The 17,151-nt window shown below is 32.1% G+C and overlaps 1 protein-coding gene and 1 long non-coding RNA gene across 2 annotated transcripts; one reads left to right on the top strand and one right to left on the bottom strand.

Moving 5' to 3' along the window:
- Positions 1-13,072: 13,072 nt before the first annotated feature.
- LOC121127953 (ribosomal protein L23A) lies at positions 13,073-14,396 on the top strand. The gene is made up of 4 exons (XM_040723536.2): positions 13,073-13,225; positions 13,406-13,682; positions 13,878-14,054; positions 14,247-14,396. The coding sequence occupies exons 1-4, from the start codon at positions 13,201-13,203 to the stop codon at positions 14,329-14,331; spliced, it is 564 nt and encodes a 187-aa protein (XP_040579470.1). The 5' UTR covers positions 13,073-13,200; the 3' UTR covers positions 14,332-14,396.
- Positions 14,397-16,025: 1,629 nt separating this feature from the next.
- LOC121128317 (uncharacterized) lies at positions 16,026-16,926 on the bottom strand. Its single transcript, XR_005868137.2, has 2 exons — positions 16,638-16,926; positions 16,026-16,529 (listed from the first exon to the last, which is right to left on the bottom strand). It is a non-coding gene; the product is annotated as an uncharacterized lncRNA (long non-coding RNA).
- Positions 16,927-17,151: the final 225 nt, after the last annotated feature.

Here is a 17,151-nt window from a genome sequence, read left to right as displayed (position 1 = left end):
TATTGGAACACATGTTTTAAGGAATTGTACCCTGCAGAGATGAATACATCTATAGGCAGGATACAATGGTTATAATATATTATAAATTATAATACCTATCGTACGTACCTTGCGTCATACATGACATATATTTGGGAAGACAAAAAAAAAGCAATATTTTTTTCTCCATTTCCATTTTTAGACAAATGATTTGTTTATAAGAAACTGACATGTTCCAATGAGCGGTGAAGAGCCCATTAAATATAAATCTAGGTAGGAGTATACATATGAATATCCCTATTTTCTTTTTAATTCTGCAATTTGACTTGAATGAATGTAGTTTTGTTTTTTTATTGTACTTCGTAATATGTGATCCGTCAATGCAAAAGCAAACTGGTATGATTTTTCTCAAAAATGAGTTTGGGTTGCAACAATAGTGTTATCCATTTAAGAATCTTGTATTTTTATTAATAAATTATTTTGATCAATCCTTCGGATGCAATGAAATATTAATTAACTACAAAATTATAGATACATTATATTTGAAAAAAGACCATATTACCACTAAACAAAGTCACATATATCAAATGAAGACTCCAGACTATATTTAATATTCCTTTGTATCTTAACCCCTCCCACAAATTGTAATGTGAAGCCTATAACATTACCTAAATATGTCTTGTATTTAGTATGAAGTAAAACAGTTAATTGGGGATTACTATTTTTCTTAATTTTTGTACAAGATTGATTATGTGATGACAGGCCATAATTGTGGTATATAGTAGGAAGCATTAGTGGTAAGTGTGTGCAAAATTTATCAGCTGTATATCTTCTTAGTATTATCATTTATTTGCAATATTATCCCATGTCCAGGTTGCGCAAGCATGTGACATGTAGTTCACTCCTAACCTTGCAAACGAACGTATCACTGAATGCAAGAGTTCCATCAATTGTTATGTTGTTGCTTCCGGCGCGGATTCCAAGGAGGGCTCCGAGCATTTTCCAAAAATTTGGGACATACAATTTGTCAATTGATTCCATTTTTTCCAACTCTTGTAAGTTTAAACAAGCTACCTAACAGACAAAAAAATAGCTGTCTAAGTGCTTGTGTTTGACAAAGTGGCGTATATATAGATTGAGCACCCTATATATTCTCCTTAAATACAATGCTAATTTCAACAGCATTTATTCAACTCATCTCGTATTTGTCATGATATTTTAAATATATAAAATGTACAACTTTCTAATAAATCTTGATTAAACTCCATCCAAGAAGATTTAATACCTGCATTAAATACTACTTGCTGATAATGATTAATATTGATATTATAATTAAATCAGAGTAATAAACACTGAAAATCCCTATGAAATGGCTAAATTTCTACCATTTTTTTTATAGATTAAGGACGATAAAAGTTGGATAATTAAAGAAAAATATCACATTATTTATTTTCTTATAGTTTCTTTTTATGTAAAGGGTTTTCAATAGAAACGCTCACATTTTATGCTGATAGGTTTCGAAAACGACGTCATATTTGTTATTGTTTCTTTGGCAGCTGCGCTCAAAAATAATTGTAGTTTCATTATGGAGCAGTACACACTCAAGCAACGCTTGCAAATTATTAAAATTTATTACAAAAGTGGTGAGTCTTTGTTCCAAACTTTAAGAGCGTTCACGCCAATACATATATGGTCAACGTAATCGACCTGCAAAATCAACAATTCAACGTTTGTTGAAAAAACTTGAGTCCACATACACGCTACATAATGTTCCTGTGCCAATGAGACAAAGAAATGCACGAAGTGTAAAAAATATTGCTGCCGCAAGTGCATCAATTCAAGATGACCCAAATTTGTCTCTTACGCGCCGTTCTCAATCGTTGGGCATCTCTGTGACATCGTTGTAGCGAATTTTGCGAAAAGATCTTGGCTTACACCCGTATAAGATCAAGTTGACACAAAAACTGAAACCGCTTGACCACTTCAAACGTCAGGAATTCGTAAAATGGGCTGAAGGAAAATTCGAAAATGATTCTAATTTTCAACGTAAAATCATTTTCAGCGGTGAGGCACATTTTTGGCTCAATGGCTTGTTAAAAAGCAAAATATGCGCTATTGGGCCGGAAAAAAACCCGCACTTGATTCATGAGGCGCCATTACATCCCCAAAAAATTACTGTTTGGTGTGAATTGCATGCTGGCGGTGTCATTGGGCCGTACTTTTTCGTCGACGATGACAATCGCCACGTTACTGTGAATGGAAATCGTTACCGCGCCATGATAACCGATTTTTTTCCCCCTGAATTGGAAGATATGGACTTGGACGATATGTGGTTTCAACAAGACGGTGCCACTTCACACACAGCAAATGTTACAATCGATTTATTGAAGAGTAAGTTTGGTGAGCGTCTTATCTCCAGAAATGGACCAGTCAATTGCCGCCTCGCGCGTGCGATTTAACGCCTCTAGGCTATTTTCTTTGGGGTCACGTGAAAGCCCTGGTCTACACCAATAATCCGTTGACGTTAGAAGAGCTCAGAACAAATATTCAACGCGAAATTGCTGCAGTTTCAGCCAATTTATGCGGAAAAGTAGTCGAAAAGTGGGTTCAACGATTAGACTCCGTAAAACGTGCACGTGGAGGTCGTTCAAACAACATCGAATTTCATTCATAAATTAACTTGAATGTATTTTAACGGCAAATAAAGAAATCGTCGATATCTCAAACCGTTTTTGTTTTATTTAAAAAAAAGTGTGAGCGCTGTTAATGAAAAACCCTTTACAATATGGAAATAAGATTGTATAACAATGTAATAACATACTTTTAATACATATAAGTGTTGGATATGTAATAATACTAGCCATTATAGCAATTAATTATTGATAGACAGTTAGGTTTAAGTTTTTAAGGCTCCATTTTGACATTCAATTGTTTACTATTTTCCTTAGTATTTATTAAACGAGGATTTTCATTATTATAAAACTAGCTTATTTAGACCCTCAAAATGGCTGACATCAACAATGCTGACGTCCTGTGAAAATAGGCCCCTCCATATTAGCGTTACATTTCGTAACGGGTATGGTATATGTCCAATACGTAGGCTGCAATATATGTATATTTCTAGCCTAATAATGAAAATGCAAATATTTTTCATCAAAAATGGTTGTATTGTTTTTCAAAGTATTCTCCAGCATGATTTAGACTCTTTTGCACACCGATTGAGACACCTCCAAAACATGGTTTTTAAACGCTTCAACAGCACCTTCTGGCGACAAAAATCGTTGAACACGCATTTTTTTCTTGATGTGCGGGAATAAAAAGAAGTCATTGTTTGCCAAGTCAGGACTGTACGGTGGATGCCCCATCAATTCGGCAACCATTTAGGAAACACACACACAAAATCTATTTTATATATATACAGATTCTATTGTATAAGGAAAAAAATAAAAAGAATATCTATTACGTCACGAGGGATCGATTTTAACTTATTTTAGGACCGACAATGGGGACTTAACTGGATGTGAACGGACCGGACTGGAAGGCTGTCCTTGGTCATAAATAAGGACAATACATATTAGTTTCAGCCCCTATACCCCGCCCTCTGCGGACGCCTCTGATTTTACATTATTAAAGATTCCTAAAAAGTTGGGAACAATTCAACAATTGGATAATTACTAGAGAGAGGATTTCGTTTTAATGAAAAATTGTTTTAATATAATAAATTATTTAAAAACTTATGTGTTCTCTACTGAAGAGCATCAATATATATCAAAGATCTCATATTATGTTATTGCAATATATGCAGAAATAAAGATTATAATATTTTATATTAGAGATTATTTGGAGCACAAAAATGTAAAATAAACGCTTTTATGCATAAATTATATATTTTATTTCAATTTATCTATGAAATGAGGAAAAATAGTCGTAAATGATTTGGAAATCATTTATTTTGACACTATCATTTTTAAGAACCCATAGTTTCTCAAATGTTTCCATCATATTCGTAGTAGCTATATATATTCAAAAAGAAATCTTTCATTATGGACAGTTCTGATGTATTTCTTTGATTTATCAGTAAAAACTTTCAAACTGTCGTAATATATATCATATAAAAAGTGTATATGTGGATTCCAGAATATGCACGTATAACCTACATGATTGTTGATAATGGGCGTATGTTAATACCCTGGAAGAAAGTAAGTACATGAAGTTTACCCATTGAGAAAGAAAGGAAGGGTATATAGTTTTAAGTGAGGTTTCAGACCACCATGAGCACGAGATCTCATGAACAATTATTTTGCAGAAAAAACGCTGCGTTACTATTTAGACACATTACAGAAATGGGAGCCTTTATGGGAGAAGTGTTTAGAGTTAAAAAGAGATGATGATGAAAAATAAGAATAAAAAATCAGGAAAAGTTTCTTTCATCTTTGATAGATCGGAAACTATTCAGACCATACTCGTAAATGGCAAGCGGTAGTACAGCACGGCAATGCCCGGAGTTATTAGGCGTTGACGAACATACCAATATTGCTTTAATAATATAGAAGATAAATCCCCAACAAACACTGGGTGTTAATCAACCTTTTTCATGAGGACACTCACACGTAGTTACTCACTCAATACTTAGACATTCTATCCTCAAGAATAAATTATAATGATAAAAGATTGAGAAAAAAAAATAATATGATTTGATGAGCAACAGAGTACTTTAGTTCGTTCATAAACCTCTTTTTATGTCACATTCATTGTTTTTAGTTTAATATAAAGTACTTCCCTCTTTTTTTCTTTTTTTTTTTTAAATATGAGTTGAACTAAACGCTTTATTCATTTTATAGATTGTTCCTTGTATATTATACTCCCTTTTTTCTTTATCATGTATTGGTATACACTGGCAAGAAAAAGTTTAGAAAAAAAATAATTTTTGTCAAATGCTTATGACTTTATCAATATTTTTTACTTTAACTCGATAAAAGTTATTATAAAAATATAGATCCATAAAATATTTATTTATAATTTGTCTCTAAAATCCAACTGCTTTGGCCTGGGTTAATTAATAATGTTTCTCTCTTTTTAGTATAAGAGATCAGTAGTTAATTCCTTTAGAATGGTTATCATTCTATACTGAAGACACACGCCATTTCTTTCTGGACAGAAATTAATTGGAGCGAAGTTTGTTTTTCAACAAGACAACGACCCAAAACATACATCCAAGCTCTGAAAAAACTCAATGTGTTTATGAATTTTATATATGATTTCTTATATAGAATATAGATATATATGTTGGATTATTTAAATCTAATTTTTTTTAAATCATACAAATATGACATTTCTTCTACCCCGTTTGTAGGGGGTGCGCTTGAGCATTCGTCTACATGTTTTTAGTATTATAATTTACATGTCCAGAGATGTTACTGCGTATTTTTGTTGAGGGAGAGGGGCCTTGAAAATTTTAACAGAATTAAGGTACTACTAAATGAAGACTCACTTTACAAATGGTACATTGAAAATTTTCAAAAAATTATATAATATATAAATTATTAGTTTATTATGTATTTTTGGAAAAATCAAACCAAAAAAAAAGCGGGAGTTTATCCTTCAAAGAAAGATGTTAGCACAACGACTATCAGTTAATGAATGAACAAAAAAACCGATAACTCCTACCGTATTTCTTTTTTTAATCTTAGAATTAATATTTTTCTCTACGTTTTGCCCACTCCTTCCTATTAGCCCCTTTCCACACAGTAAAGTTTTTAAAAAGATACTGTATTACTTTTAGAGAAAATAAGAGTTACCTATAAGATGTCCCGAAAGCGTTCTAAATAGTGAAAGGTTGGTCACCCCACATTATAGAAAGATACATCGATTTTAGGTCAATGGTAAAAAGTATTAAGCTTTATGTCCGTCAGTTCTCTTATAACATCCCAATACACGCTAATAATTAACTATTTCTCTTATTTAAAAAGGAGCAAGGGCTTTTCATCCTTGGGCAGGTGAAAAGCCTCAATACATCTCGCTTACTTTGGAAGCATAAACGCATTATGAAATAGTTCTATTACATCCACTCATTTACCCTTAATTTACAAAAAAATTCGCAAAAAATTTAAGTTCCAGTGATTTTTAAATTTTTTTTTCAAAATACTTAACTTTTAAAATTTTTGTAGAAAAAAGATAATTTTTTGGGAATAGCTGTAGATTTTTGAAATTATTTTCTAAAAAGTTTTAATTTTTGGATTTTTATAAATAAAAAAAATCCAAAAACCAAGCACCTCTCCCCCCCCCCAATGTAATACTGTGGACCCCCTTGCAGATTGTCCAAGTTACAATTTCTACGCTATATGTAATTACATAAAACATATGTCATTAAATTATCAACTACTAATGTTTCCTTTGAACTTTATAATGTGCCATAAAATATATTTGTAACTGTCAAAAAAATACATCATTAATATGTCATACTAGAAACATTTAATTTTTTGCAAAATCCTCACCATAAGTACTCTTAATTCTTCATTAAAAGGACATCTCATTTATTCATTGGAATTATTCCACCAATTACACATTCTCACGCTAAATATTGCCCTTCTCACGCATCATCAATCAATACAGTTCAAAATATCTTATTAAGAACTGCAATGTTTCATATTTAAGACACCTACTCCGGCCATAAGTTCCTCAAAAAATGCCATAAGTGATTTTAATGATTTATTTGAATTAGCAAGAATTTTTTTTTTTTTTTTTCATTTAATAAATTATTCATTGATCTTATTTAAAAACTTGAGAGCACGTCATAACATGAATGACGTCACGCAGTAAGACTAATAATACCAACCAAACTCATTTTAAAACTTGAGACCCATGTATGAGTATTGTTACATTTGGGCAAGTGCGAGGAGAAGACATATGGTACCCTGAATTAAAATTCTTGTTAATTTCAGCTGCTTGATATATAATTTGAGGGACAAAATGTATTTTACTCACAGCACTACCTCGCTAATACAAAAATAACCAATGTATTTTGTTGTCAGCTGTAAATTCAGTCATCTCACTTGTCACAAGTCCATGAGGCCCGATATAAGAGATCACAGGGTTTCACACCAAAATGTCCAAAGAGCTATAAAAAAAGTTGGTGGAAGGAGTCTTGTGAGGATGGAGAGACCACATTTGATACCAGCAATGAAAGAAACCCACCACCTCCGTTTCAACACTCATTTTAAGTCTTTTGATGTGTTTTTTTACCCTTTTAACCCCTTTACAGTCCTGATGCAAAACCCCTCGACTACACCTTTTGGGTGCATTTCGAATGGGAAGGCCTGCAGTGTCTGTCATCCAAAAATCAAGGTCCTCAGAGCCACTGTCAGCCAGCACTAGGACGCCATGACAGAGAATACATCTGCATCGGGTGCCCATCATTGTTGGCAGGGGCGGCTACATTAATGATTAAGAGAGCTTAGACACACATCTATTTCTAATATTAGTTTTGTTGAAATTCTATTGTTAATTAATAAATTATATCTTGTTGAAGTTTAAAATTCAAAGTGTTCAAATTTTAATGGACAACTCGATATACAAATACGCTTTTCTTATAATTTTGTAATACAGTATCGAATGAAATACTATGTAGGATTTTAATATAAGGAAATATATATAATTCACTATAAAAATTGTTGATAAATATTATGACACTGATAGTCCAGGACTGGGGTTCTTAACCTGGGTTCATTCGAACCCTAGGGGTTTAGCAGGTTTCTATCTGAAGGTTAATAGAAATACACAGTTGTAACATAATGCATTTAGGACTTATGTTTGACTCCCACCACGCTTTTAATATTGACGTCATAGTAGATGAGTGCTAAGGCCGATTACATGGTGGTCTAACCTTGTATTTCTATTAAACTTGGCAAGTCTGACATATGTTTCTATGTTAAGTTAAGCTAAATTAAGAATCTTGTTAATATCAGATGCTTATTATATGATTGGGGGGAGGGGAGAGAAATTGAATTACAGCTACAAAGAAAAGTCCTTCTCAATTTAAAAAAACAATAATATATGGATATATATATCATAATTATATTCAAATTCATATATATTTATTTTACGATTCATTTTAAAAACAATTTACTCTCAAAAGATAGGGGAGAATGCTAATATCACAGGGAGTTGTTAACACCACCACGACCTATTAAGTAGTGAACAAAAAAGAAGTAAGAGCACTCGCAACAACCTTTTCCTTTTCTAATTTCCAAAGGTAGTTTTTTTCCTTACGAAATATCAACTCTAGTTACAATACAATATGCGTGAGTACATTACGCTTTTTAAACCCTAATTATTAATTAATAAGAAAGAGTTCATGAAAGGGAATTATCTTTAGTGATATAAGATTAGAAATATAACATTACCATGATTATATCTTGGATTCATCAATGTTAATTAAATCTATATAAATAAGTTATAGGTATATCAAAAGGTTAGGTACAAAGAGTCTGCTCTTAGAAAAGATATTCATTTAATACCCAAAAATAATTACGTACTTATGTAAATACTTAATCTCATTCAAGCCATTATGCGTTTACAGTTGAAATAGGTATATTCCCTTGAGGCCATTTATTTAAGGAGGTCGGGTTTCTTCAAAAATATCTTAGGACTTTCAAAAGGAAATACCAGGAATAACTATAAAACTTTTTGTATTATGGGAATTAAAAATATGTTATATTTAAATTTATATAAAATATGTCATGAATGTGTGAGAGATTTTTTTCCTAGTTGGCAATATGAAGAGTCTTTTTTGTATTTTCCAAAGCTGTTAGTTATCCTTTAATTCTTTAAGAGAGAGAGCATTCCATTATAAAGTGTATCCACGAGTTTGTGGGTTAATGAATGACAGAGAATAACACTGAGGGCTGTTTGAAGAGTTGAAGATAGAGTACAATTGAATCTCGACATCAAAGTAATTCAAGCCTATACCGAGTGGTCCATTGAAATCTAAAGACTTACTAATTCAATAATTAATTAAGGTTGAGTGATTGAAGTTAATTCATATTTCGATCGATTAAAAAATAAACAATTAGTTACAAAACAAAACAAATCCCAGCTCTTTAGCTTACGTACAAGTCGAGAAAATGGCACTTGTCAAAATGGAAGTCAAACATCAGTCATACACGCGTTATAGTATAGCCTTGTACTTCTATTAACCTTGTACCTTACGTACAAGTCAGGTAAATGACACTGAAACGTGACTGACGAATTTCCATTCGCGTACTTCAAGCAGTTGGGCGTCTCCAGGACCTCCGTCTACGCTGTCAGCAAGACCAAAAACGTTAGCAAGGAAGAAGGGTTCTGTTCAAAAGGCTAAACTGAGAACTTGGATGAGTTAAAGAAAACAACCCAGGCCAATCTCCTCAAGTCTATAAAGGCCCATGCATGAGATCTTGGAGTTTTAGACCAGACTGTCCAGAGAGCTATCAAAAAAGTTTGTAGAGAGGCAATTTTTGACACCAGCATTGAAAAGAACCCATCTCCTCAGTTTCAAGATTCTTTTGAATGAGTCTTTTGAGTTCTTTTGAACTCCTTTTTGACAATTTTGCCCCCCCCCCTACAGCCCTGTGAGTAAGTATTTTGTTGTCTGTTGTCGACTCACTGGTCTCACTTAAAACATCATGGCTATTTCATAATTTTTGATAAATAAAGGAATTAATAAGTTATACTGAACTTATGCTCCGTTTCCAAAAGGACAGGATTACAATTTCTGGTGGATCCCTCGTTGTATATATATAAACTGCCCATCTTATTATTTCTATGAAGATATTTTGGCTATCAGAAGTAATATTATAATACATTATCGAATAAAATACGTTATAGCATTTTAATATTATTAAATAAATATATGTAATTTATGTTAAAACTTGTGGAAAAATAATATGACAATGATAGTCTGGGAGTAATTTAGATATAAATATCAGTTGGTGTGATTTGAGTTATTTGGCTAACTAACAGATGATTCTGACCTTTTTTCTCTTTCTTTTTGAATGAAAAGTTGCGTGAAACAATAAAGGTAAAGACGGAATATTTTTCTGTTCATACGAATGTATCTTATTTCCAAGTAGAAAAATCTCATTTGATCAAAAAAAAAACAGGTGACATGACGAGTGCTGATCCCCTATCAGCACTCGAATGAATATGAAATATACTTATTCTTGTGCTTGACGGCAGTGCAAAATAATTTTCTTATATTTCTATAGTAAATGCCGTAAATTGAAGAAAAAATAATTTACTTTTTTTAATAGAAAATTTATTATAGCCTCTGTTGGTTAATAATTTATTGCAGTTTCCACTGTACATACCACATTAAAAAATAGAACATGTATGCATACATTACAAAACTACATACACCAAAGAACACGACCACACAAAGGGGTGCTACTACAGCAGAAATTGATCTTAAGTCCTACTTAATTTTATAGTTATTATCAATAATTTGTTTCATTTTTGTACATTTAATGCATTTAAGAATACGAAGATCTTTATCATCTTCGTGCATGGCTTGGTATATATCTCTCATATGAGAGACATCTGTTAATAAGGTGACTCTCGTTTGGTGGTTCTTCCATGCAAATATTGCAAATTACACTTGAATTGTTCCATTTTCTCAGATGGGCCAAAAATGCCCATGACCTGTGTAGGCTTAAGCAAGTAAGTTCATTTTTTGACGCGAAAGTTTGACACTCTTTTGTTTTGGTTTCTTCAACATGGGATGTGTATGTTTCATTCTTTGATCTTCCCTGTATCTGTTGCACAAAACTTTGAAGAAGAAGTCACCCACCACCTTCAAACAATTGATTATAATCATGTAGATATAAATTTCACAGTAGATGCTCCTTCATGTTCTGCAATAAAATTTATAATTACCTATAATTGGCCCATATTATCCCATGCTCAGGGTAGTACAGATCACCAAAAATTTGTATTAGTATAAATGAAACTAAATTGGTTTATTGTATTTATTAAGCTACTAATTAAGAGTAATAATACATAAAAAGTATTATATGATTGATAAAAGGACTTGATCAGCTCATGAAATGTGGGTAACAAGGCCTTGTTAGGGTTTATATAGATATTTATGAAAAAACACCCTAAAAAATTGAATTTCTAATATTAAATTTTTTGAAAAATAATTCAAAAATTAATTTATTTGTAAAAATAAAATATTAAAACATTAAATGTCCGTTTCTGAGATATAATTCGTGGACTTTGGCTGGAAAAGAAATTAAGTACCTTCTGTTAAATCTGACAATCTAAAATTTAAATTTGAGGCTTGTTTTGTATATTGTAGGTGGAGCTACAACCCCTCCATCCCATACCCTGCGTACGCCCCTGATATTAGGGTGTCTCATACTATCAAGAGGCCCATATTACAGTTGTTACCCCTGTCATATATTTTTAATTTTTCCCATTTTTTTTAATGAAACACATGTATTAGGAATAATATAAACTATTACACAATATGGATCTAAGCCAACTTCTATCAACTTAATTTAAATATAAGTAATATGGTTGCAAAAATCGTATAGCAGTAATAATCGCCTACTTCATACTTGGCACTGTTTCAATCAAATTACATCAAAATTGTTCAATATCTAAACTAAAATTTTGTTTCTCAAGCAAATAACCAACTTCATGTACATAAAAAAATAAATTTCCAAAAGTTTGATTGAATTGTAAATTAGCTTCATTTATTTTTAGTGTTAAAGTGTATATTGTATATAATATATGGGTTTCATAATATAATTGGCTTGAATTTAAAATATGTAATACCTATTCTATGTAATTGTAAAATATGCTTAAACTTTCTTTTGTAAAAGAAGTTTAAATTATTATTTGAAATGGTTAAGATATGAGCTCTTTAAGTTTCAATTTAAAGGATGTACTTTATAAATTTGAGAAAATTCTTTTGCACTATAGTCAAAATAAGCCCACACTCGAAATAATATCATTCAATATTCATTTAAGTGTTTCTTGGCTAGTATATTGTAAAATAAAATAAAAAATATACATATCTCCTGTTGCAAAATCAAGTTTACTTAGATCCAAATTCTTTATTGTGCTCAATAAAAAGACGATTTACTACTATTTATTGCAAAACATCATTTTATTTTGACTTAAAGTTTAAGTACAATTTTCTAAAGGTAAACTTAAATACGAGGAAATCGTACTTTTGGCATTTTTACATCTCATAGAGTCGCATTTCATTCAAATATTAACCATATTAATTATGAACTCTAAATTGATAATATCATTTTATTTGATCTATGAATATTACGTATAACAACGATTGATGAACTGTGGACCCTTTCATTATTCTATAAAATGTTTATTAATTTGTAATTTTCACACTGTTAATATATTGAACATGTAAATGAACTTTACAGGTTGCAATAACTACAAAATCCCAAGCTATACATATAATATTCATTGGAAAATTGGGAAACCAGGCGTCTCATTGTGTTAAATGAATTAATTGTTTTAATAGAGTTTAGACCTCTCTTTAAGTTTTAGATATGCAGATATTTGATATTGATACAAGGCACCTGAATTTCTTCATATTCTTTTCTTAAGAGAACAATTTAAAAACTCTAGTTAACAATCAGTAATTTATAGCTTTTATTCGTTAAATAAGCCAATACATTTTAACATAATGCATTATAGATTAGTTATTCTTTAGGACATAAGGGATTTATTGCATAGCATAGTTTAATTCATGGGATTCAACTTTCAAGAATCATAGGTATCAATGATAATAGACAATTGATGGATAATATCCATCAAAATTTTATGCTATAAACGTGACGAAAAAGTAACACGCTTTATAATTCCAGAGAAGCTACATAAGTATCTTCTTTTCTTCCCTTTTTTATGATGAGCACATTGTAGCTGTTGAAGAGAAGAAATTAGTTGTGGAGCGGTACATTTTTATGATAAGTTGATAAGATGCAAGTTATGTATGAAATGAATGATTTTTGTGGGGAGAGGATATTAATTAGGTAATTAAGTAATTAAATTGAGCTTTTTGTGTATTTTGTATCATTTATAATTACAATAAAGTATTACATTCCTCGCAACTCGATTCGGTGCAAGAGTCTTACACCCGGTGTATCACTAGCCAGACCGGAAATTTTCAACTTATTGAAACAACTTCTCCTTTTCCTTCTTTTTGATTAAAACATGGGTCCCAGAAAGCAACCTGAGGGTAAGCTCCGTTTGTTTTATTTCCACTTTAGTCCATTCGTGATCCTTGGAATGGACTCATTCATTTATCTTAAGAGTCTCTCGAGACATTTTGGAAGAATGAAGCGACTCCCGCCTGACTCTGGGGATCACTCTTTGTTCTTTATTCGGAAGTAAAATGATTGCGAATTCGTGATTGCAGGAAAGGATAGCGCTAAGAAGCCAGTGCCTAAGAAGGTCGCCCCAGCGGCTGCATCTTCTGGAACAGCAGCAGCAGTCCCCAAGGCTGCCGCCCCTGTGAAGAAGGCTCCAGTGAAGGCCGTACAAAAGGCTCGCAAGATTCAAAAGAAGGTAGTGAAGGGTACCCATGGAACTCGCGTCAAGAAGGTCCGCACCACGGTGCATTTCAAGCGCCCAAGGACCTACAGACCCACCAGAGATCCCAAATACCCAAGGAAATCTACCGCCAAGCGGAATCGGTGAGTTCGATTTCCCCCATTTCCCTTTTAGTCCCAACCCCACTCATGATGACTAAATTCGGATCCAATTCCTGATATTCCTATGAATGAAACAACCTTAGGCTGTTCACACACTGAAATCCCCTACCCACAATTCCTATCCTTCTAATTACCCCACAAATATTTCCCCAATTCTTAACATCTCTCTTTTTCCAGCATGGATGCTCACAATATCATCAAGCATCCCTTGACCACGGAGTCTGCCATGAAAAAGATTGAGGATAACAATACCCTTGTATTCATCACAAACGTTCGTGCTAACAAGTACCAAATCAAGTCTGCGGTCAAGAAGTTGTACGAAATCAGTGTGTCCAAGGTTAACACTTTGATCAGGTGAGACCTGTTTTTACTAATAACTATTGCAATTATATATATGATGATAAATTACACGGATCCAATTACTGATTAATTTCATGATTGATTAATGTGTAAGGCTGTTCACACACTGACCTAATAATTAAGACTACTATAACCCAATGTGTGTTAATTGCATATTTTAATCCCATCTTTGTTCGTTTTTTTTAGACCCGATGGCCAAAAGAAGGCATACGTCAAGTTGGCTCCTGACTATGATGCTTTGGACGTCGCTAACAAGATTGGAATTATATAAACTATGGAAATATGTTTATTAATTATTTTGTTTACATCTCTAAAATATATGCGTCCTATGTAAAACTCTGAAACCTTGTTATTTATTTATTATAAACGTTAAAACATTTGGTGTATTCTTCATTTGATAAAGGCTTCTGTTCCGTTACTCTCTTGAGACTTAAGATATCGTGATTAAAGAATATTTATGAAGAGTAGATTAGAATAGCTACACAGATTTTTGGGATTTGAGATTCTAAATGAACCGTTTAACCATTTAAATATTAAGTAAACATATGCTAGGGTCTACTACTATCACACATTGTATGTATTAATATCTATCGACCTCATTCACTCCATAGTCGTATAATCTCTTAAAAGCCATATCCAAAATAAATTGACTTCAGAAACGGCTATAAACGATTGAATTGACCGAAAGTATGTATTATAATTTTGCTATGTGATATGAACTAACAAACCAAATATACAATAATTTTGTCATGAAAGGTTCCTCATCGTGATGTTGATCAACAATGAACTTTCGATTATTTCAATTCGTGGCAAGTATTTGTTTCAAAATAGAAGCAAAATGAATGGGAATCAGAACTGACTCACTAATGCTCCATAAATCATAATCCATTCGGCAAAGTGAATTATATTCTACAACGCTATCCATCTAAATTTACGGAAACTCATAAGATGTGGCATAATTTTAAAATTAAAAACATAAATGCAGGAAATCTTTATAATTAAATAATATGACAACTTTTACTTTTACTGTTTTTTTTTCGTTAACATCATGTGCACTATACGGTTTCGGATAGAGAAGTAGCCCAGCTACAGTATTATGGTTCCTGAAAGAGTTAGTAATCCCGGAATAATATTTGAAGATTAATATAATACCCATAATAATTTATCTTATTTTAAACAAGGAGTATTGTTAACTTTTTGCTTCTTTGTCTTCGCAGTTCACTTCCAAGTGAATTTTTATATCATGTAATGATGACCAGATAATGATTCAGCAGGAAGACATCAAAACCTCTTTATGTAACTTGAAAAGGAGTTGCTTGAATATGCGTTGTAATAAACATTATGAATTCACTCTCTATATCATAATACAAATGTCAATTGTATTGTTAAAAGCACTCAAGGACGAATCTTTTCTAGATATATTATAATAATTCGGTTTATTAGGAAATGGTTTTCATAGACAGTGTGAAGGGAAATTTCCACATCACACAGCCGTCACATGTCGGAAAGGATCCATTATTAAACCTACAATTGGACAATTTTGAATCAAAAATATTTATCATTTGTAGAGTGGAGAGAATCTCTGAACATAAGCTCTCTAGTTCGTTTTCAAAATATTCCGCAAAAAAAAAAAATGTAATTCTCACGATATAATTCTGTATAAATATATTTTGGAACACTCCAGTTATTTTTCGAGGCAAATTTTTAAAATGAGGATTCATTGTAGTATAAAGTAGACTTACCAAACTATAATCAGCCAAAGACTAGTTAAACAAGTTCCGATGTATACAGAGGTCCGGAAAATTATGTCAGTTTTCTTTATAAACAATTCTCATTGTTTTATTAGCTCTCAAAAATTTGATAGTATTTTATATTCTTTTCGGGCTAGGGTCCAACCAGTTCTAGGACAATTGTCCGAAAACATTTTTGCCAAATGTCATTTTTCTGAAGAATTATTTGGGGCAATTGACCAAAAATGATATTTAATTTATTAATATATACAATTGAATATTTTAATTCCCTTTAAAATGATGGTTTGACAAATCGGTATTGTTCATATCCTATATATGTCATGTAGGTAAATTAATGAGTGTCATTTTACAGGAAAATATTTTTATATTAATTAATGATCATTTTATAAACACAACATAATACTATGTTGTTCGAATCTACCGCCGACGCGTTTCTAAGCACCAAATCCCCATTCTAATATGCTATAATACATCCCGGTCCACGGGTTGTGTACATGAGCTGCTGTGCCCTGAGGCAGGTTAAATCCTTTGGTCGCTGCTAGCCTGAGTATCAAGGAAATATTCTAATACCCAAAATACACCCCGGCCATCAGGTATTTCAGATAAATACTGGGCCAAAAGTCTCTTTAAATTTCTACTGGCACCGAGTTTCCAATCACCAAGGACCTCTTCTAATATGCTATGATACACCCCAGCCTACGAGTGTGCACAATCCATCCTTTAAAATAGGATATTTATAATACTTCATTAGTCAAATAAATAATAAAGAATACATACATACCTATTATATTTCTAAGTGTATAATTTCAAAGTTCAAAGTACTTACGTAGAAGTAGATGGCGCACAACCTGTGGCCCAAGATGTATCATAGCATATTGCAAGGGATCCTTGGTGCTTAGAAACGCGACGGCGGTAGAGTTTAAACTACTTTTGAATATTAGAATGGTTTCTAGATGTTTAGTTAAGCGCGGCTGATAAATTTATCATACATACCTCAGTGACAGAAGCTCATCCACACAACCCGAATATAATATAAATTACACACCATAATAATGCCTTGCAATTAAATTACTCTCAATTATGTTGCTTACAGTGATGTTACTTCACGATTATATTACCCACAATAATTTTTTCTCACAATGATAATGTACACGACAATTTTACCACCCCAGGATATTGCCTGCAACCTTTTTACCTCAATCATTTTACAGTGAACCACTACGGGGTTGTGCTTACATAATGTTCATTAATTAATATAATAATATTTTTCTTCAAAAGAACATTCATTAGTTTACCTACATGACATATATTTTTATTTTAAATTGAATTATAATATACTA

This window comes from Lepeophtheirus salmonis, chromosome 13 (genome assembly GCF_016086655.4).
Source record: "Lepeophtheirus salmonis chromosome 13, UVic_Lsal_1.4, whole genome shotgun sequence".
NCBI classification, from domain to species: Eukaryota; Metazoa; Arthropoda; class Copepoda; order Siphonostomatoida; family Caligidae; genus Lepeophtheirus; species Lepeophtheirus salmonis.
The sequence above is the reverse complement of the archived record's forward strand: the minus strand, read 5'-3'. Positions and strand labels throughout refer to the sequence as shown.

What these genes read in the sequence shown, in the direction of transcription:
- LOC121127953 (XM_040723536.2), top strand. Translation starts at nt 13,201, where the DNA reads ATGGGTCCCAGAAAGCAACCTGAGG. An exon ending in TCCCAGAAAGCAACCTGAGG is followed by an intron (nt 13,226 to 13,405) that starts GTAAGCTCCGTT and finishes TCGTGATTGCAG; the next exon opens with GAAAGGATAGCGCTAAGAAG. An exon ending in TCTACCGCCAAGCGGAATCG is followed by an intron (nt 13,683 to 13,877) that starts GTGAGTTCGATT and finishes CTCTTTTTCCAG; the next exon opens with CATGGATGCTCACAATATCA.